General features: G+C 43.6%; 1 protein-coding gene across 4 annotated transcripts in view; it reads left to right on the forward strand.

Moving 5' to 3' along the window:
• Positions 1-21,984, forward strand: part of LOC122573326 (amyloid beta A4 precursor protein-binding family B member 1-interacting protein-like) — a 144,217-nt gene that overhangs the window by 75,019 nt on the left and 47,214 nt on the right. The window contains exon 1 of one of the 4 annotated variants that reach the window (XM_043739510.1): positions 3,274-4,237. The exons of the other annotated variants lie outside the window; for them this stretch is intronic. Coding sequence (XP_043595445.1) covers positions 4,118-4,237 — 120 coding nt within the window. The 5' untranslated portion in view covers positions 3,274-4,117. Of the gene's footprint in view, positions 1-3,273; positions 4,238-21,984 lie in introns of those variants that run through there. 4 annotated transcript variants of the gene reach the window in all.

Genomic DNA, 21,984 nt, shown 5'->3' on the forward strand with positions numbered 1-21,984 from the left:
GTGATTACACACACGATGCGAAAACTAACGAACAAAAGAGGAATGGACATTTATACGAATCTTGCGTTTCCTTGTTGATTGGGCGCGGCGGGGAATCTTATTTGCTTTCAAATCAATAAAAAAATTGGATGTCTGTTCAAAAAGCAGGGAATAGTAATCGAATGGCAGCCATGATATTTCAATATCGATAACATCCGAATGCTATACCGTCATCACGGTCGAGAGGTTCGAAAAAAGCGAATGCAAATACACATACATACGTATACAATGTATATACAGGAAGCAGGAGAACGCGAGAGTATCGTTTTCCAGTTCAATGCCAGGCTCGATATCGTACACTATGTTTCATCTACCAATGTCTGCATGTATCATGTATGGTTGTTCTACCTTCTACCCGAAAGGCTCCATTCGGTGGTCAGGATGTCGCTACGTGGTGCACGTAGACGACGATAACGCGGTTTCATTGCGTGCTCCGATCGAATGGCAACATCGTGGCAACGAACGAGGAGGCGAAATCAATTAACTCGGCCACGTGTGTGGACGCACACGAACCTGACCTCCCGTTTTCCATTGTACACGCGCGCAGTAGTACGCGTAGTACAACCTACAGGGTTACGTATGCCGTATACTATACGTACGTTCCCTCCGTACGTATATAGGCAGCGTTGTCCTGAACGAGCGCGGCCTGTACTCGCGTACATTAGCCGCGTGGGTTGCCATGGGCAACCCATGACTAACACACGTTCCAGCATCACGTGTCTCTCCCTGCGTCTATCCCTTTCTCTCGTGGTTCGGCCCAGTGCCGTCTTAACTGGAGGCGCTGCGCGTCTGTCCTCTCGTTTCGTCTATTTTATCACCATTTTGCGTTATTTCTATGTTGTATTCTTATCTTTTGTACAAGAGCGATATTTTATACAAGAAAACTTTTACAAGAGAATTGTCTCGTTCGATTAGATGAAAGTTCCTCCGAAAGTTTGGATAACCGAAGCTAATCGAGAATTTGTTCGTGCTTCGAGTGTTTGAAGACACATAAAATTTGGAAGTAAAACGAAGTAGAGGTTAGTAAATGTTTTGTTTAACGTGATTGGAAAATTTGTAGTTGCTTTTATCCATTTTTTGACAATATCGCATAAAGAGATTGCATAATGATATACGTAAAGTGGGTGGTTATTTGTTAACTATGTAACAAATCTGTATTTATCGAGTAATAGATAGAAACTACATAGTAGTATTATACATTAATCAATAATAAATGCGTGAAAATATGGCTACCTTTTTTCGTATGCATTTCCTAGCTACGATACTGAGGGTCAATCTTCGTCCTGTGAATTATGTCCATCTTTTTCTAGGGTATTTCGCTTCTTCAAGTGCCCTAGCATCGGGTTTGCTCTTCTTCTCCTCGTTCTTACCGTGGCATACTTGCCATTTTCATCGTCCCTCTTTCTTTCTCGATGGTGCCTAGTTCAGGGATGTACCGCGGTCCATTGCGATTCAACGATGCGTGATTTACATGGCTTACGTAATATTTCACGAATTCATGGGGTGGTCCGGAATATCGATTATTCTAATCGCTGTTGATTACTCTATTTTATTACTCTAGAGTGGTTCTCCTGTAGAATTGCTATTTATTTACGCTTCTCGAATGGTAATTTCATATTTTCCGAACGCTTTTAATGTAATCCCATATATAATAAATTTTTACTGAGATTTATTACAATTTGTTTGAAACATTCTGAGCCAAATCGTTAATTTTATAGATTTTTTACATAAAATTTCAGTCGGTGATCGCGTTAATAAATAAATTACATGGAATTTTGATCCAAATTAATAATTTCGTTACCAATCCGGCTCTTCGTTACTGAGCTAAGGAATGTTTTCGTTCGCTAAACAAAAGCTTCGTTTACATCTAGGAGCTAATAACCTGGACGAATTCCAACATTCGATCTTACCTGTTCCATGAGATTGTTGCTATATCTGTATCTCATAAATAATGTCACCCATGTCGAGCTAGAGTGGCGGTCTCTCGCGAACGATTCTTCCTTATCGGTAATTTGTTCCTCTGTACGAATCCATATCGTGGATCCCACGCGACCAAAGCATAAAAAAATGAAATCCCCTGCGCTAGAAGAAAGTCGCTATTTCTGGTATCCCTCGGGGCGTTAGATCCAGGGTCTCGACTGAAAACGGATCGTCCCTGAACTCGTAGCTCGTAGCGACTCCACACGAAATGGAAGGGGTCATGGAACTGCGGAGAGGGAGGAAAGGATCGAGTTGAAGAGAGACAGACAGTTCCTGGTGGGGGAGGATGAAGGACATGAGCAAGAGGAAGAGAAACGGAACAGGGATGCTGCTCTTGAACAGAGACGGTATGCACAGGCTAAAAAACGAAAGAGGAAGAGAAAAAATTATTCCTGGCCACCCTCGTTACGCGTTTCTTTCCTCTTTTCTTCGCCTCTGTCCAGCTACGGAATATAGTTGACGTTTTTCGTGCAGCCACGGGAAAGGAAAAGCCGCGGCGAAAGAGGATGGGAAACGTAGTGAAGGAAAGGGAGGTCAAACAGAAACGCGGGAGCATAGCGGTAGAAGAAAAGAGGAAGTCGGGATAGACGGGGGAAATAGAGTGGTGCTGGAGCGAGGAGGGAAGCTGTACGAAATATAGAGGACAGCGTGGTCGCGGTATAATATATACGACGAGGCTGGTAAACGAAGGACAGAGGGAGAGAAACGGAGGGGTCGAGAGTTACCAAAGAAACAGAAACGAACGAAACGGAGAAGGAAAACGCGAGGCCAACAAAGGGTGGGAGGAAGATGGCGCAAAAGCAGCGGCATAGAACGTATAGAGAACAGAGAGGGCGCTAGAGGCGCACGGAACGCTCTAGAGTGGAACCGAGACGGGATGACGAAACTACGAGGAGGAGAAAGAAGAAATTAAACGGAGAAAGAGGCTGGAACGAGAGAGAGAGATAGACGTTAGGTCTGACGAATCATCGGAGAGGGACGGAAAATATGATGTGACTACGAGCGACCGGGAAAGAACGACGAGAACTGGAGGGAACGAAAAGGTGAAAAGCATAAGAGAGAGGGATGATTCACTGAAAAGAGCGAGAGTGAACGACGCATGGGGCTTTCACGGATACGAGAGAGAAAGTTTAGTGGCAGTCGAAAAGAGAGGGAGAGGACAGACAAGGCACGTCTAGGTAAAACAGAGCGAGAAAAGGCTGGCAGCAGCAGAGACGAGACAGAGTGCGCCCACCAAGCCGCCTCCATACCACCTCCAGCATTCCCGGCCTGCACACACAGTTGCAGCTGCACCGCCGCCGTGGCTCGCTCGTGTGCACATGCGAGACTGCGCGCGCGTCCGTCTCTCGCTCGCAATCATCTCTTGGTTCGCCGGTACGTTCTGTGTATTAACGACGCGTTCTCTTCTGGATATCGAGCCGTATAGCGTGTGAGTTTTTCCTCTCGATAAGAGAGCCTCATGTTGAAAGATCTAGTCGGTCAGTTTGACTCGTGACTATCGTACGAGAAGGATCGTTTTCTCTCAATCGGATTATCGTGTCAACGTTTTTTTCGCAACTTCGGAAAACTTCCTTACGACGTTCTTTTTTTTTTTTGTAAATCTTTTTTATACTCTTCTGACAAAATCATTTTGCCGCATCGTACAGTGAAACGTACAGTGAATAAGTTTTTTGGAGTTCGTCGTTATCAGGGCATACACGATTGGTGCACGTGTGCATCCGTGGTCCCGGTGCGCACGGTATATCGGAGCTTCGATCAACCAGAGAAGCCCGGCACCTCGTTAGCGTCACGGATATATTACATAGTCAACGCGAAAAGCTTTGACATTTGGCAAATGTCAGTGACAGTCGCTGGCGGAGTGGCTTCCGCGTAATCGGAGCGTGGTTCGTGATAAACGATAAGGAAAGCGGCCGTTGTAGTTCGTTTCAGTGTTTCCCATTTCGACATACGAATCCGACCGGTTGTTTTCATCAATCTCGTGCTACAAGATCGAATTCGAGAAGAGACATGTGATCTTGTGTTGGAACCGAGTAAGGAATAGAATCGAGAAGAAGCATCAACTGGTCTGGCCAACTCCGAAGGCTCAAAAGTCTTGAAGATGGACTGGATGAGGAGACAGGACATTAAGGAGGAGTCACCGGAAACTCCTACCGCTCTGACACCGGATGAACCTGACGAGTGCTACTTCGAGGAAGACACCTCGATAGACGAGGGCATGGTACGTGATTCGCGTGGCAATTGCCACTCACACCGTTCATTTATCGAGATACAAAGTCCTTTATTTGTAAATTTAAGCCTTGAGAAATTGATTCGTCGAATATATTTTAGCTAAATTTCGTTTTCGGTTGCCCCCATATCCTATACATTATTTCGTATTTTCTCATAGTATTCGATAAACGGAGACAAAATTTAGCAGTTTTGAATCTAAGAATAATTAAAAACTAGTGTGTTGGAGTGGACTAGCGCGATGGAAACCGGTCCACGGCGTCCGTCGTAAAAATCGTTAATTTTCGATTACGTAACCGCGTATGGTTTGTCACGTTCGAAACGCGTGTCACCATACACGCGGTCTCTTTTATTAATGGAAAAGTCTGCGTGTTAATTTAACGCGTCGCCACGCACGAGGAACGTTTCGAAAGTTCGCTCCGATCTTCACGCCGATCTCGTTCCTGTCGAGCAACGTGTGAGGGCAACACCGACGTTACGCATCGATCTCAGTGGAACTTTGCAGGAACGTGAAAAAGCAGCACACTCTCCTAGTATTTCGATATTAGACGTCGATAGTCAGAAATTGCGCGCATTTTATATTCGTATAGCTAACTCGATTCTATTTCACGCAACGATCGTCGCCAATCTCCTAAAAATTATCGGGAATTCTCGACAGATAGTAATTGAAATCAACGTACATTGGCTCACAGCCACGTAAATTCTGCGAGCTTCTTTCTTCCAGCCGTGAGGCAAACTCGCGGAGATCCACCGGGCAGGGATTTAGGTCTGCCATTAATTTTGCTTTATCTCACCTTGACCCTTCCCTCCGCGCCCCTTTTTAATCTTTACGAGGCTGCGCGAAGTAAGAAGTTATTACGACGCTTCCTTCCGGCGAGCAACGCCGTAATTGTTATGATTTTAGCGGTGAAGTTGGAGCGGAGGAAGGTCTTCTCTATCGTTGCTTTTAAACGCTTGATGGATCTATCTGGAAGTTTTGAAATGGCACGAAGAAATACTATTGTTAAAATGTAATATTTCGATGGGAGCAAAATGTTGATTCGTTCGTTACGCGTTATCTTATTTCATACTATCTTCTCTTCTTTCGAGAAGAATATTTCGTACCAAGGATTGGAAAGTTGAACTTACGTTGTTCAGTTTAGGATGAAATTTTAAATTTAGAAATTACAGTTACGTGCTAAGAAGAAAGTTAAAATTTCATGTTTATTAAATCGAGTGATTCGATCTTTTTCGTGCCTTTATCGTGCAACTCCAGACCTCGTTTAAAATTCTATCTTCAACATTCGTGCAGACTCTTCACCACCTATATTCTCATACCAGTCTGCACTCCATATTTACGATCATTTACTATCAGAAGACTGTGGATGGTTTATTTTAAACTTTCGTAGCGAGACTATCGTGTGTCACCATCGGATCTTCAACCGAATCTGCACCAACAATCACGCGCAGCCGTGTTTCGTTCGCGTGCAAAGTCCCTGTTAGATTCCTCGATTTCCCTAACGATACCCTCACGGAGGAGCGTCGCGATTTCGTTGCATCGATGGAGTAATGGTATCTCGAGTTACCTCCGGGTAATTGGTACGCGGGGTGGTCGAGCAGCATAAGCGTGCAATGGCCGTTAAGGGAAATTCGAACACGTGTCACGAACCCTTTCCTTCGACCGACAGGGCGCGAACGTTGCAACGAGTTTAAGTGGGCAACGAGAAAATGGACTCGAGTGTAAAGTTACCTCGAATCTACAGTTACGGGCATTGTTGCGGCCGTTCTGTTGCCTCTGAAGTGGCTGCTTGAATTACGGTGCTGAAGCCCCGGGCTCGTGAGCACGGGGCCAGGCGACCGTTGTACGCACCGCTTAATAATGCGTGGCCGCGATATAAACATTTAACGCGCTCACGAAAGATCGATAGTTTGATCGTAATGTGCTTGAAACGTTGCGATCAATAGGGTCTGTCGTGTGTTGCGCAAAGGGAGAGGGGAAATTGGAGAGTCGAGCGGTATCTGCATAAAGCGTGGGAGGTAATGTAGCGATTTCGCGTTTGCAGCTGTGTTTCTGGTTTAAGGCTCTCTGCTTCGCTGTTTCGTGAAATATTTTTCATGATGTAATCGCCGTTTTCTCATTCTGATACATCGTTCTTAATTTGTCAATTGTAATACTTGTTGTCGTATGTGGAAAGTTTCTTTTGTGCTTAGAAAATGTGTGGTAATTAAGCGAGGTTCAGCTTGATTGATAGAGAGGATGATTCCGAGTAACGTAAGCGGTGTAATGAAAATATAAATAGATGAATATGTAGATTTCTTTTGTCGGGAACAAGATGAGTAACGAATAAAACTCGATCTAACCCATTATTAAATCGCAACATTCAACCATCCAATCTCCTTCACCGAAACGTCCTTCACGCTTCCGTTCCTCGTACTTAACGATCGAGCTCGCTGCAAACAACTCGCAGTGAAAAAAAAATCGTGTTAAAGATTAAGCTAATTACCCATGTAACCCGTGTTCGTTATCTGTTTCGTGTTTTGGTGAACGCTCGTGGTCACGCGGCGAATACATCGGACGAGGATCAGCGACGTCGCGGTTATCACAGCAGCGTACCGGCGAAAGACGGAAGTCACGTGAGCTCTGGTAGCCTCTGTTCAGTATCAGAGACGGGCACGGGCTCGTTTTTTCTTCCTAGACCCGAGCTCGATAAGAGGAAACGATAAAAGTCGCTGGAAGCCGCTTCGAAACCTTGGCAACGTCGTGCTTCCAGACCAAAGGGCCAAGGATGATTCAGCGCCAGCTGCACGCCTAAACTCGCCCTCGAAAATTTGTTAGTCAAAATCGAAGGAAAAGGTGGACACACACGATCGATCCTCTTCGTGACGCGCTTCGAGAGACACGCGTTCCTCTCGAACACTCTTCCGTCTGCAAATTACACCACGAGATTTATAGCTCGCCACGTCGTTTTTTCGCCGTCGATCGTGAACGATCGCTCCGCGGAATTGGTATAATTTATGAATTGCGCCGCCTTGCCGCACTCCTTGTCTCGGTAAATCATGCGGTGTCGCGTGATTACCCGCTATCTCGTGTTTCCCTTTTTTCCTACTCGTTACACGGACAATGCCGCACGAAGACGACTTTTTGACGGTCTATCGTGGGCGGTTTCCAGAGGATGTCTACTCGTTGGGATATATTGCCGTAGAAAAAGGAAAAACGTGTATATAGAAAATAAACGAGGCTATTAACATGCCAGAGTGGAAATCTATCGCTACTCCCGACAAGCACTATGTTCTATCATAATTAATTTTCTGTTCGAACTTCGACAAACTTTAAAAATCTGACCGAAACATCAAACGTTGAGTATAATCGTAATCGGCGTACAGTTGTGCCTCGAACATCTGTTACTGTTGCTGAAAAACATCATATTCCACGTATTTACGATATTTTCCCAATTGTATCAACTCCGACAGATTTCAACAAACCCAAAAATATGCTCGTCGAAACATCAAACGTCGAGTACGATTACAATCCGTACTCAGACCGGGGAGTTGGTAGTTAAAGCGATTTCCACGAAAGCGAAACGAGGTAGTATGACAGCATCGAACGCGAATGCCCGGAGATGGAGGGAAATATAATTTCAATCGCAAAGAGGGAACCCATAGGCAGTGCGGCGCTGCAGGCAGAATACCAGGGGGATGTTGGCGACCAGTCACCGTGGCTGCTCACCCTCTCATCCTGTGCCTCCACGTTGTGGGGGATGAAGCATGACTCACCGGGTGCCACCAACCCTGTTTTTCGGCTGTCTCGTGCCGGGAATCCACCCTAGAACGGTCTCTCTCCCTCGCGGATCAAACGGAACGAGGAGAGAACGAGCATTATCATAATCCGTGTCGACAGGCTGTAGAAAAAAAATACGGAGTCAGCCACGCTCAGGTGTCGTTCGCCTGTCGTTGTTTGCCACGCTAGCCGAAAGAATCCGAGTCACGATGACTTGGGGTGGGTCGTCACGGACGACTGGATTGCTTTGGAAGTTAACGCGATGGTTCTAATTCCTGTTTGCGGAGATGAGAACTGATCTGTCACGTACCACGACGAAACCGTTCTTCTTTCCTTTATTAACAGCTCTGAATCGGGAGAGTTAGCTCTCTTGAATAGCTCTCGCGAGTAGCTCGGATTTATCGATTGATTTTGGTGGAGGAGATTTCGATTCTGGATTGGATGGATATGTATACTTCATCGCAATGTTACGAATACTTGAGTTTCTTTTCCAATTTTATAAAATTACCTACAAACCGATGGAAAAAATATTTGAAAATTCTGTTTTTATAAGTACGTCTACGTAGGATCTTACAAAAAGGCCATCAACACACCGGAAACTCTTTTCTTTGTTACTCAAACAAAAACTGCGTGACCTAAAAGAATTTCACATCGTTACACAATAAAAAGCTCTCACTCTCGTATTACCATACTGAACTAATATATCTTAAAGCACTCGTGTCTACATTTAAAGAACAAAAACTTGTAGATCCATTTCTTTTTCATCGTCCAGCTGTATTTCGAATCGTAGGCTTAGAAACAACGAATGGAATAAAATAGAAAAAAGAACGTTGCCGTCCACACGTGGCTGGGGGAGGCCGATGGTGTCTTCATCGCGTTTGCTTAACGAATTAATCACATTATTTTCGTTCGTCTTGCCCTCCATGCCCTAGATAGCATGGCAAGAGGAAGGGCGGGGAGGTGTACGTGATATGGCATCTGGAAAAGCTCGCATCTGCTATGCAATACGAAGAAACGAGTTTCGATGTCGAAAAGAGATTACGTACCTTTCGAAGGAGGAGGAATACGCTGGATTTATGCGTTTCCTTTGGGCGTGCTTGAGGCCGATATGTGCTTTCGGACGATCATTATTGCACGAAGACGGCTGGACTGTGGGGCGAACGAGCTCCGCGCACCCTCCATACTTCAAGGACGGAGGTTATCTTTTATCATCCCTCGATTCAATCGATCGAGGAGAAATTATTATCTGTTTTGGTAGACAGCTGGAACAGGGAATTACTTTTTTATCTCGATTCCAGTCTACTCAATTGGCACGAGCTTTCAAGAAGCTCGTAATATACTCGCTTATCGAATCACTTTTTGTTTGTGACGAACTGATTTCGTTAAATCTCTACGCGATTTATTTTATTATTGTTAGGTTTTCTTTTCAAACCCTCCCATTTTGTGTAGTTATACACTTACTTTGAATTAAGCGATTCAACAGACGTATCGATCGACTTGACGAAATTGAGAAGTGCGGAAAAGCGATGAAAAGATTTATTTAATTAAGTATAGAACGCACATAGAACGTCCAAAGTATAACGCTCGTTAGAATACGTAGTAGGTGAAACAAATCTCTATTTAGATCCTATTTCTTTAGTTATTCAGATCACAATCGCAAATATCTACCTTAACTTGCAAGAAGTGCACGATCGTTCACAACGAAGCAAACTTTTACAATTCAAATCGGTCAAATGCAACTGTAAAATAATCAATGTTTCCCTCGATGTCGCAGCGTAGTATATCATGCAGCCATAGTTTTCCGATAGCGTGACTCGGATTTGGATTTTCAGTCGTGAAGGCTGTAATTTGAAATTCATACAAGACCATCCGATGAATCGAAGTGGACTTAACGCGACGAGCAGACACGTTGCTTCGAACGATTTGCCAAACGCGAGCCGACGTGATATCGATTCACCAGGCCCGATGGACCTTTTTGCTTAGCGTTGCAAGGGGATTCTGCGACTGGTCGGCCATTCGGTGCAAAAACCTCGCCAAAGAGAGAGAGAGAGAAAGATCTCGGCGTGGGCGAATGGTTATTATTGCTTGGCGCCAGACTGGAGGGGTCTCCATACTAAGAACGTGTTTCAACTTCGCTATTCTCTCGCGAACGAAAGAATCGCAGGCGAAAGCGATGGAATCATCGACAGCCCCGGGGATATCGTGCACTTTCGACCCCTTCGTTCTTCTAACCGATCACACTCGCTCGATATCGTAGGTCTATTGTTTATTCGAAATTACTGTAATCGCCTAGGTGAAAGAGAGTTTCAAAAAATCGGAATTATTTGTTGCTTTTCTTGTTCCATTGTAAAATGGATACGCGTGTTGTTGTTAACCTTGTAACGATCTTCGAGTTTCTGTGTTTCAATTGCGCTTTCGCTTTTTAGGCGAGATTACTTCGCTTTAGGAATATTTAGGGCTTGATTATTCAGATTTTTCTATAGACAAGTTGAAACGATCGTCGTGATGATGGTCGTAAATTTAACGACAAGCGGTCGTTGTCACCATTAGGAATTTCTGGTTGTTCGGACTGGTTTGAAGCTCTACCTAGATTAGATTCTTTATGGAATGTCATTTATCACAAAGTCGAGGTTCTCGTGCTTTCAACCACGATATCGGTCAAACTTAAAGCGACGACGCCACTTCGATAAAAGTAGGAAGAAGTATCCTTCGTAAGCCAATTAAACACCTCGTTACGATCCACACGATGTTGGACATTCTTGTTCCTTTTTTTCTATTCGAAAAAGGGAAGGAAAATTGGCCCATTTACAACATAAAGTATCAGGTTGATGTTTTCTCTTCGAAACTAAGGTTTCCTGAGTTAAACTGTGCTGAGCTTCAGCTGTCAAACGAAGCAAATATTTTTAAACTTAGGGTAATGTAGTTTGGCTTAGCTTTCCGTTAAGATCGCTGGCTTCAGAAACTCGCGCGTTCCTTGGGGTACCCTGCTGGATTCCGGGGCTGACGCGCGATATTTTCAAAGTGGATTCGCCTGATAATATGGAACGCTGGTAATGTAGTTAAACCGAGGTATCGAGTAAATTCTCTTGATTTTCCCGACGATTCCGTGTTAGATTCTCTATCTAACGAGCGCGATTCCGCGTCCCGGAGAACTGGACAATCGCGAAACGTCGCGCAGATAACCTCGACCGCGAGGGTATCGGCTTTCTTATTGTCACCCCAGCTGCAGGAGGAACGTAACGCGAGACGTAGCCGCAGAATGTCGCGGCCAGATTACGACAGCCATTTCTATGTGCACTCTCGCCCCGCGCGGCGTAACGGTTATGGACGGACGTAAGATGTTGCACACCGCGCTCGGCTACGTTATACGCGCTGTAAGAGAAATTGGAGAGCAGTTGGATGAACTCTGCCAGGTATTGTATCTGTATGCTGGTTTCGGTTTTGATAAAATTGTCTTTTACCGTGAGCCACGGAGACTACGAAAATCTTTAAATATTAGCAGTTGAATGTAAACCCGAAAAATGTAAGAGGATTTTCCTGAAATTAAAGAAACTACCTGTTTGGGATTTAGTTTACTAGTTTATATATTTCAACTTGTACTGTACCGCAGAAAACCATCGTCAAACATCAGCATAGCCGCCACGAACGCTCAAAAAATCTCGAACCAACGTTCTAATGCCTCTCTTCAAACGTTTCGACATTTCCCGATATCGGGCGATACACCGGTAACATTGAGAGAAGATCGAGAACCAATCCGAATCTTGCGCAACCCTTAACAAAGGCACGGATTTCCCAGGGTATCGTTGTGTAGGTGGATCGGGCAGAGAACGAAGAGACGAAGATGCGATGAAGAGACAATGCGAGGATTACAGACTCGTCGCGTCAAGACCCATCATCGTGTTCTCCCTGCGAGTGCTCCCGGGTGCTCCGGTTCGCTCTCGTGGCTCACAAAAGGGTGCTTTTTCACACGGAAATGCCAGCACGACACTCGGGGCCGGATTAATCGAGCGGAACGAGTAGCGCGCGCTATGGAACACTCGGCGAACAGCGGCCACGATCCGCGATCGTTTCTCATTGTTCCATGTCCGCCTCGTGATTCTCAGCCGAACGCGGTTCCCTGGCGTGCTCCTGATTAAACACGTGATTACGAAACTCGGGAACCTGTTACCGTTTCGCGATCGAAAGCCGATCGGTTGTCGATTGCTTTTTCGTCCACGAATGGAAGATCTTTCGACGTACGAGATTGACCTTTTCGTGGTTGCCCGATTTAGAATGAACGTGTATAGCGATTCGGGAGGAGAGAGAGGGGGGAGGTAAAAATGGTTAGGAGGTTGTAAATTTTGTTTTGATATGTTTCATGATGTTTATTCCAGTGGGTTCTACAGTGTAGGACATTATTTTTCTGATTTGTTTGATTGTGAGAATTATTGATGCTACAAAATAAGTCTTTCTCCTTTTTATGGATGGATTGCACGTTAGTAGGTAGGAGGAGATATTTTGTAGAGGCCAAAGGTCTTGTGCAGTTTTTTGGTTTCTTTTTAACGTTATTAGCCGGTAATAATGGACGTTCTGGCTAATTATTATGGATAATACGTTTATCGTGTGGTGACTCAGCGCTGATAGTGAATCATTGGTCGTAAATAGTTGGTCACCACTTTGTTAATGATTCTATTTACTGGAAACAAAGTCAAGTACGTCGAAAGCAAATACTAAAACTCGGAACAAGAATGAAGTGCGAAATGTCTCGTAACGACCAAATATTTGAGACGGACGATCAAAGTCAAAATGCCTAATCCTATAGAATTATCCAAATATTAGAAACAAACATCTGCGAGCAGTAGCCAAATTCCTGTCGTAAGGAATGATCGTGCATATTACGAGCATATTAGGCATAAGCTGGCACGTGGAAACTCTGCAAATCCGTCGACGAAAAGCTTTACGTGACTAAGCACGTTCACGCCAATCGTTTGACCGTGACCGTACATAACCTTTGCTCCTTTCAGTTCCTGCGCCGTGCTTCCTTCCTCTGTTTCTTCCTTGCGAATGTGATTTCACCACTTCAGAAACTTCTCGACGCTGGACTTTGAAACTTGGTAACTTTGAAACACGCTAGTTCGCAAGGGTGTCGAAGGAGCTTTTCGAAAGATCAAACATTACGACAATGCCCCTTCGATGTTAGCCGAACTTGGATGTTTGGAGAGCATGTCACCGCTGGCATTCCTGCAGAGGACCGACCATATTCTATACTTAAAGAACATCGTAACGGTGCTGGAGGATGGAGTTCCGACGAAAGTAGTTCGTTACCACGAAGATTATCTCGATCTAACGTCCAGTCCACAGTTTGAGGAATTTTAGCGATCATTAGGTTGCGGACACGGAGCACTCTTATGTATTTTTCTTTTTTTTTATCTCAACAGGAATCTGACCAGAACATGACTTTAAGACGCCTTTAAATCGTTTTATTGCCGGTTCTCACAGTTTTTTTCTTTTTTTTTTCTAGATGCATCATTAGTCTAACGAGAATATGAAATAGTTTCGAAGATCATGGTTTTTCTCCAAGATGTTGAAGTTTAGATAGAAGCAAATGCGAGTTAGAATAAGTATGATTCAGCTGCTTTCGCTTTCCATTCTGCTCGCGTGAAGATTGCTGCGAGCGCAACACGTTCTTCGTATCATTATTCAACGCCAATGAATAGGCTCTTTCCTTGAAACATCTTACATACGACGATCTCATTTGGTGCGGATTATACTAGGATTTTCTACCGTTCCAGTTTTTCAGAATATTGAAGATTTAGAATATCTATACATCTCTCTACATTTTTAAAAGTATTCAATGCTGTTATAACAAATCTTTATTTGTACCAACGTTTAATCACACGGTGGAATTTAATACTAGAACTATCACACCAGTTAAAATGGCTGGTTTTACAATTTTATTTTAAAATTCCTACTACGTGTTACATTTTCTCCCGCAATGATGTAACGACGTTTGCAGCGACCACTAAAGGAACCTTCTTTTAGGTATTCAGAATCAAAATAATTTTGTATCGTGGCTACTTATACCAATACCAATCGAAATAACTGATTCTCGTCGAAGTGTGAAAGAGCCCTACAATCTGTTTACCGAATCCGATTGTGACCAGTTTCCTCGTTTTGTACACGTTTTTAGTATTTTTATTGCCTATGTCATTCAATATGATAATGTCAATTATCAGGAGAATTCCGGATCGATCACCAGGTCGCTAGATGTTAATCGAATATTCGATAGGAGCATTTATCGCGTGAGCAACATGCAACGAAATGCGGTTGATTTAAGTTTTCTTCTCAAGTAAGTTGCATCGGAGAGTGTTAGCAAGTTTAGTACTTAATCTGTTATCGCTAGTGGGAATTCCGAGACCCTCCGAGTGCACTTATTTTTATCGTCGACGTCCCAAATCGTGAGCAGCCGCTTTTATTTTCGACGACGAGACAGTTTCATTGACATACACGGCGCCCCATTTCTTTCGCTTTCCGAGGGTGAACCGTGTTCCCTTTATGGAGTGATTACTCGCGCTTCAAGATGAAGTCGAGGTTTTCGGATGGCTTGTCACGAGCCTCTGACACTTCGAAATTGTTTCGTTCTATCTTTACTTCTTTTTCTACATCTGGGTCATTTTATATCTGTATACGGAAACCTCATCCCTTCGAAAAATAATTTGAGAAGTTAAAGAAAAATAACGGTGAAGTAACGTTGCGATTCGATATTAAAATTCGGACCAGTTAAAAAATTCATTGGCACGTTTTCCTGAGAAATATTCGCTCTAAAATGCTTTATATTCCTCTGAACATTCTCGGCTTAATCTCTAAGTTTCCACACGCATTTGAACTTCCTCTTCACGCGCCATTAGAACATTCCGACGTGAGTTCGTAATAGCATTCCGATATGTGCGAACAACTCTTGTTACAACATCGTTTTCTGAGTTTCCAATGTTACTAAATATTACTATTACTACTACTACTACCAACAATAGTATTACTAAATCACTTCGTTTCCTCGCTCCTCTTCTAAGATCTGAATCCAAATCCTTTTCTAAAATCTAAAATCCAAAAAGGAGATACACAAGAAATTTTGGAGTTCACCAATTGTCATTTTTATTATCGTGCAAAGATAATACTAATATTCTTTCGTTTGATAACAGGGCAGTTTCCATCGCTTGATATTTCTTCGTGACATAAAGGATCTTATAAACTTCATCCGAGTCTGCTTCAATTCTACTCTTCTCTTAAAAATTTCCAATCGAATCAATTTATTTTCCTAATAAAATGAAACTACCGGTTGCACCCCAATCGCTCGAAATCTCTCGAAATTTCTTCCGATTCAAGATCGACGAAGTCCATTGTCCAGCTTCGTGCGTTAAAAATCTCGTCCGTTTTCAGCTGGACTATCACGTTCCTCCTATTTCGAGAATCGTTTCCGTGCTGGGATTTCTATTTACAGGTAAACCTAGTGGACGGAATCGTCCGTGTAATCTGCGCGAACGTGATCGGGGAGGTAGGAACTGGAGTCGGAACCCGGCTCGTCCGTACTAGAACTATTCGAGCTTAGATCGCGAAGGTTGCGAGCAGAATGCAATCCGCAGATGTCGAGCAGCTGCCGCGGCAAATTGCTTTCGTGTCTTGCATTTAATCCCGCATTGGTAGCTTCTCTAGGCAAGCGTCGAGGACGAACGGGACGCCACAGCTGGCAGGGACTTTCAAATTCGACAATGCTCGTAGCCTGGAATAATATTTCCCAGCCGAGAGCTTGACACGCAGGGGGAAACTAGCTTCCTGTTTCACGACCTTCGTTCCGTTTTACGATGTTGCATCGGTACAAAATCCTTTTTTCGTTTGCGACCGAAGTGGAGAAATTTCGAGTTATTTCTGGAGACTTGGAAGGTTACAGTCTGTTACAAGAGTTCACGTTACGGCTATCGAATTCTACGTACCTGACTTACCCAGGAAACAGAAAACACGTTTTGCTAGAAAATAATTTTTTTTCAATTAAAATACTTAATTTCAAGACACTTAATTCACAATGATCTTGGAGAAAACTTTATTTATTGAAGACATTTTCCATCTTATTTTTCTATAATTCTAACCATATCCTAATATCGTCAGGATTCGGCTCTTTTTCTTTTTTTTTTCCAAACGAGCAAACCCGAACGAACAGCAGGGGAAGCGGGCTATCGCAGAAACAAAGTAGTTTCGGGGTATTCGTGGAAACTTTCGAATTTCGGCTCGTTACACGAAGCACGTTTTCAGTCCGGTTTCGACGATGGAGTTCGTTTCGCACTCGAGTCCGTCGAGTAACTTCGTTTAATCGCTCGCACCCTCGCGGCCTCGTCGCGATTTTATCGGGCGATATTTTATCGAAGGGGAGAAAAGTTGGGTTTAACGATGGACAAGCGGAAAAAGTTTCGTAATAATTTCACGAATTTCGTTCGTCGTCGGGATTTTTGTCGAAGAGGATAAGAGAGGGGGCAGATTGAAAATCAACCGGCCGTCGTCGGTAATTATTTCGACGAAAAGAAGAAAAAGAAAAAGAACGAGGTAGATGCCGAAGAAAAATCGTGAGGCATCGTGCTTTCCGGTGTTTCTATTTTGAAGATGCCTTCGTGCCGCCGCTTGTATAATGTGGCTCGATGTTGCGTTAGGTTCGTGCCGCCATTGTCCAGCGGATTGCCTCGTAAAATCTAATACTTTGTATTCGGATTAGACGGGTTTAAGGGCTCGTAACAAAAGCAGCAACCCTGGGGCGCGGCAGAAATCATTTCCTAGGCGAGTCAAAGGGAGATTGGAAAGAGAGATGGTGTCCGATTACGGCCTTCTTTATTGGCGTCCTTATCGCTCGGACAAATAATTATTGCCCTTGAAGTCGTGAAAAAGTTATCTGACATGAGTTTTCTTATTCGTAGTTGTTCCTTACACCGTGAATATTTTCATTTGTCGATAGAATATTGAAATGATCACCGAAACGAAGTATTCGTCGATAAAGCGACGATAGGGGTTTGGTAAATATTTTTGTAATTTTAGCAAAACTACCATTTGACTGTTAAAGTCTGTTTGTTTGTCCACTAAAATATTATTTGAATGAATGAATGAATAAAGATAGGGTATATTTGAAAATAGCACTCGAAGCGAAATAATGGTTACTGACCTGTACAAAGGTAACGGCGCAAGAGATAGTGTTCAAATCTTGTTTTCAGATGTTACTATCGAAACATTCTATTGTTGCTACCTACACCGTAAAGATTTAAGGAGAGCTAAAGTGCTTCGATACTGGGTTTCTTATACACACAACGTGGTTATTGTTTATACAAAGATACAAAGTTTATTTTTTATCTTTCTGGTAACGAAAGAATATCGATATCGAAAGTCGATGACAGGTTTCGCGAAACATTTCTCAATTGACGACCAGAATCATCAGGCTTGCAGAAAGTTTTCTATTTGTTATGTCGAAAGGAGTTAAAAATTGTTATTCACGCGCACCTGAAGGTGCCTCCCAATTAAGAGTTACCATCGGTTTGCGGGAAAATCGCAAAGGGTTGCCAGTTTATCAAGCCACGACGATCTTCTTTTCGCAGCTGGACGTCTTCCGGAAGTTCGGAGGCGGAACGAATCGGAGGTTGCGGCGTGTCGATCGCGAACATCGTCGTTCCAATGGACGAACTCGACGATATGCCAGGCTCGTCCGCAAGGTTAACAGCCGCTTCCGGAAATTTAGTAAATTGTATGCGCGCCGGCGTGGCGCGTGCCTCCGCATAAATTGCCTCTGCATGCAACCCCTTTCGCGCTACCCTTCCTTCCCTTCTCGCCTTCGGTCGCTGTTTTGCTGCGTGCAGCCAACGCCGAAAATAAATTCGCGCCGCTGCCCTGGGCCAGATAATGAGCGTTATCGCTGCCGCGTCTCCGCATCGAGATTAATCGCGAATTTAAATGCGTTCATAGGGCCGATCCGAGGGGTAGATTCGACTGACCCGTCATCCTGCCGGGGCTCGGCTAGGCTTTCGACTTTGTCGATGAGCTGGCTGAACAGATAAGGGCTAATTGAATATCTCGTACTTTCGGATGATTTTTGAAAATGGATCGTTTGGTAGGTGGAGATAGTGTCACGGATTACGATTTTGGGATTTATCTTAAAGAAGGAAGACCACTTATCAGCAACAAGTTTCACTTTTCTCGTTAGGTGGCCCAACAGCGAGACGCAGGTTCAAGAGAAAGAATGTTAAGTGTCCGGTTCTATTTAGTCTAAAGCCTCTTTAATCTAGTATATACGGCACGTAGTTTAAAATAACGTTGGAGAATTTATTTGGTTGCATGGGAAAACGTGTGCACGTTTGTGTACACTTCATAGGAGAACGTAGTTGATAAAGAGTTCGGTCTGAAGTGACTTAGGAGGGAAGGAACACACGAAGAGTGAATTGGTTATGAATAGAGCGAAAGATTTCGAACGATCTTGCCTCGATTTTAATATTATCGATATCTTATTACTAGACCATGTATTTTTGTTTTCCTTCTGTTTCGAAATAAGAGACAGGGTTTGAGCGAAAGCAAATTCCAATCAAGCTCCATTATTACCTTCAACAATCGCACGAGCTCGTATAAAGTAGCCACGAAACCCTAACGAACGCCCTAACTAATTCACCTACATTATTTTATTCCTCCCCTTGGCACAGTGAAAACACGCAATTAAAGGGCTATTGTACGCCCATCGCATCGAAAACCGAAATATCATCCCTCGCGGGCACGAAAAATATTGACACGACCGGAGTGGTTGTCCGTATTGGAACACAATGTGTAACGAGGAAGAAAAAGACGGAGCAGAGAAAGCGAGAACGACTAGAGAAGAGCGAGAAATAACGGTGAAAGGGAAAAGGAGGGGAAGCACGGTGGTTGCGTGGGCGTAGGCCAACGCAAACAGAGGAACGCATATCAGTACAATAAGTTATAACAAATGGTTACCGCGGTCGTTCTCTTTTCCTCGTTTCCCTCCTTTTCACTCGTATAAGAGAGTTTTAGAAGTATAGTAAAGGTGTAACAGAGACAGGGAGAAAAAGGGAGGAAGGCACGGTGAGGACGCGTAAGAGGGCGCGAAGAAGAGAACGGTGCCACGCCTCGGTATATAAAAATATCGGGCGGCAGTAGGCGTTTAAATAAGCTTCCAGCCACGTCTACGCGAGTCCTCGAAAACGAGACGAGAAAAAGGAGCGTCGCTTGTCTCCACGTGGAATGAGAAATGACTCGCGAGAGGATATATCGGGTTTTATGGGATCCGTAAGAACCGCCGCCACCCGTTACCAAAATGAACGACGAGCAATAATATTATTAGTGCGCTCCTACGGAAGCTCGTAAATCAATCGCATTATCCATACGATTATTAATAATTGTGCTGCGTTTATATAAATATGCAAGAGTGCATTTTTTATTCCCCGTTAATTATATCGTTAATTATATCGTTAATTATATCCGCGAGGATATTAACAACCGTTAGTTCATATGTTGCAGTGTACCGAGAGTAGATTATTAATTTTTCGTAGACGGGCAAAATTATTGGCGACGTTAAATGCAAGACGTAAAACAGCCGGGCCAATAATTCAAGAGCGACACGATGGATCGTCGGTGAAGCAGCTCGAGAAATAATTACGCGACGATGAACGTCGCGAGATACGATAATGGCGACGTAATTTTTGTAAACAAAAGAGCACGACGCGACTCTGTCTCAAGTCATTTCCGCTCGGCGAGACGGCGAGTCGTCGTTTCCTTCGGCGGGCGCGTTCATTGTCGCGCGATCAGAATGAGAATTTCGGTCGCGATCGCACCGAGAGCCACGCAGAGAAAGTTGCCAAGCCGGTGGATGCTAATAATCGCACGCGTTGCAATCGAATCGCTTCGATTAAGAGCGCGTCGCTTCTCGTGCGATTATTTTAACATCTTTACCACACCATGCGACGACCACTTTCTCTCAATTTTTCCATCGACCGTAGAGAAACGGCGTTCCGCCACGCGTTTACGAAACCTGTTTGCCCTTTTCTCGTATCTGATTCGCCGCAAGGTCGACGTGTGACGCGATAACAAACGTCAATCGATACTTATCGATCGATGCTTGCACGAGCAATCGACACGAATGGCTATAATAGCCGGTTGATATCCAGCGTCAATATCGCTTTTTGGTGTGAAACGCGTGAACATGGACACCTTGCTTCGAAAGCTTGGACGCGTTTCGTCTCGTACAGATGTTCGAGTTTTGTGTGTCGTTATCCTCGCTCGCTTGAAACGAGTATGAAACGTGGTTTCACCTTTGTTGCACGGAATCGCGTGTAAAAATGTCGTGAGCCGGCGGTTAAATATCACGGCGCTCTGATATTAAACGTCTGGCTGGGCCGAGTAAAGCGATTCGAATGTTTCGGTAGATTGTTAAGTTTGATGCGAATGGTTCTTCTGCTTAAGGTGTTTAACCTTTTACGACCACTAAAAAATTAATTTTTAAATGGTCGGACTTATCGGACAAATTCGACGAACGCACAAATTTGATCGTTCTCTTCGTTGGTTTATTTGTTTAGTTAATTTGTCGAGTTATTGATTATAATTTGATCATTGCAATTATAAAATTGGCTGAATTGTATCGTTGCGTCATTTAGTCAGTATTTATGGACAAGTAACACGTGTAAAAATTGGTTGAGAATATGAGGAAAAGGCCACTGTAGTTTATGCTAACATAACGGCAGAACCTTCGTCTTTCAAACGGTTCGTTTTCGTCTGGTTTAGTCATTTCTCTATGTTCACGCTTGTTAGTGTGAACAGGTCCACCTATATTTACGTATGGAAACGTCATTTCGAAGGCAAGAACTGCTTTTTCGATTGCCAACGACTCGACACCATGGACGGAACGTTTATGCCACGATCCTTCTTGGCCACATGAAATACAGCAAGGGTTTCGCCCTTGAAAGCCCAATAAAAACTGTCTTGTGCCCAAATGCATCGGTAGCTGGAAAATATCCCGTGTCCTATTTACACTATGTTTCTCACATATTGTTCTCAATGTTCAAGTTTCAGAAACTTAGGTTCGACAGAAATTAGTGTGAGCTTCTGTAATTTCATACGGTTCTATTCGTTGACCTAAATACATTGTATAAAATTTCATTTCTCGGGTTGTTTAAGTCGAAAGATTTAGATGAAAAATTATAACACAATTTCTGGAATCTTATTTATTATGGCAATTTAGTTTATTATTTATAGCAATTTAGGAGTTTCACCAATCGGGCGATGATGTTGGAAGCATTAGATATTTTTTTTTTTTTTTCCTCGAAATTTACGATTGTTTATGCCACTTCTTAACGATGAATCGACGAGGTTCATGATTTACTTAGATTCATTGATGTAAAAAGATTCTTCTCGTCTTTAGAAAACCCCAAATCGTCTTTAGAAGAAGATAAAATTGGTACAAATGATTTATCCAATCGTATCCTTAAAAATATAATCTCTGCTATAAACTTCTTCTCTTTCTTCCACGCGTCCCTCCCTCGACCATGAAAGTATGCAAAAGGCCGAAGACTTCGATAAAGATTCCTTTTATAGAAGCCAGTGGAAGAGTATTATCAGACACCGAACGATTTCCGTCCAAAGGAAAAAGGTCTTCGTTGCCTTGTTGAATACTCTTTGTTCCAGCAGTTTGTTCTCGAATCAGCGGACAAATCCTTCTCGCGATCCTTGCAAAGTTCGTGATCCTTTGACCAATACAGTCCCGCTCCATGGCCACCTTTTGTTCGTCTCGCTTTGTCAGAGTGTATCGGCTTTTCTGCCATCTTGCTCCCTGGGCTTTCAACCTGGGTCTCTCGTTGTTTTATTCCAGATCAACCCACGGTCAACCGCCGATTGAAATTGCTCGATCTGGAACTCCATCTTCTTGTCCAACTCCGTCACACTTTCGCGTCCTTTGAGCCGGAGAGAACGAGATTTCCTGC

This window comes from Bombus pyrosoma, linkage group LG12 (assembly GCF_014825855.1).
Source record: "Bombus pyrosoma isolate SC7728 linkage group LG12, ASM1482585v1, whole genome shotgun sequence".
NCBI lineage: Eukaryota > Metazoa > Arthropoda > Insecta > Hymenoptera > Apidae > Bombus > Bombus pyrosoma.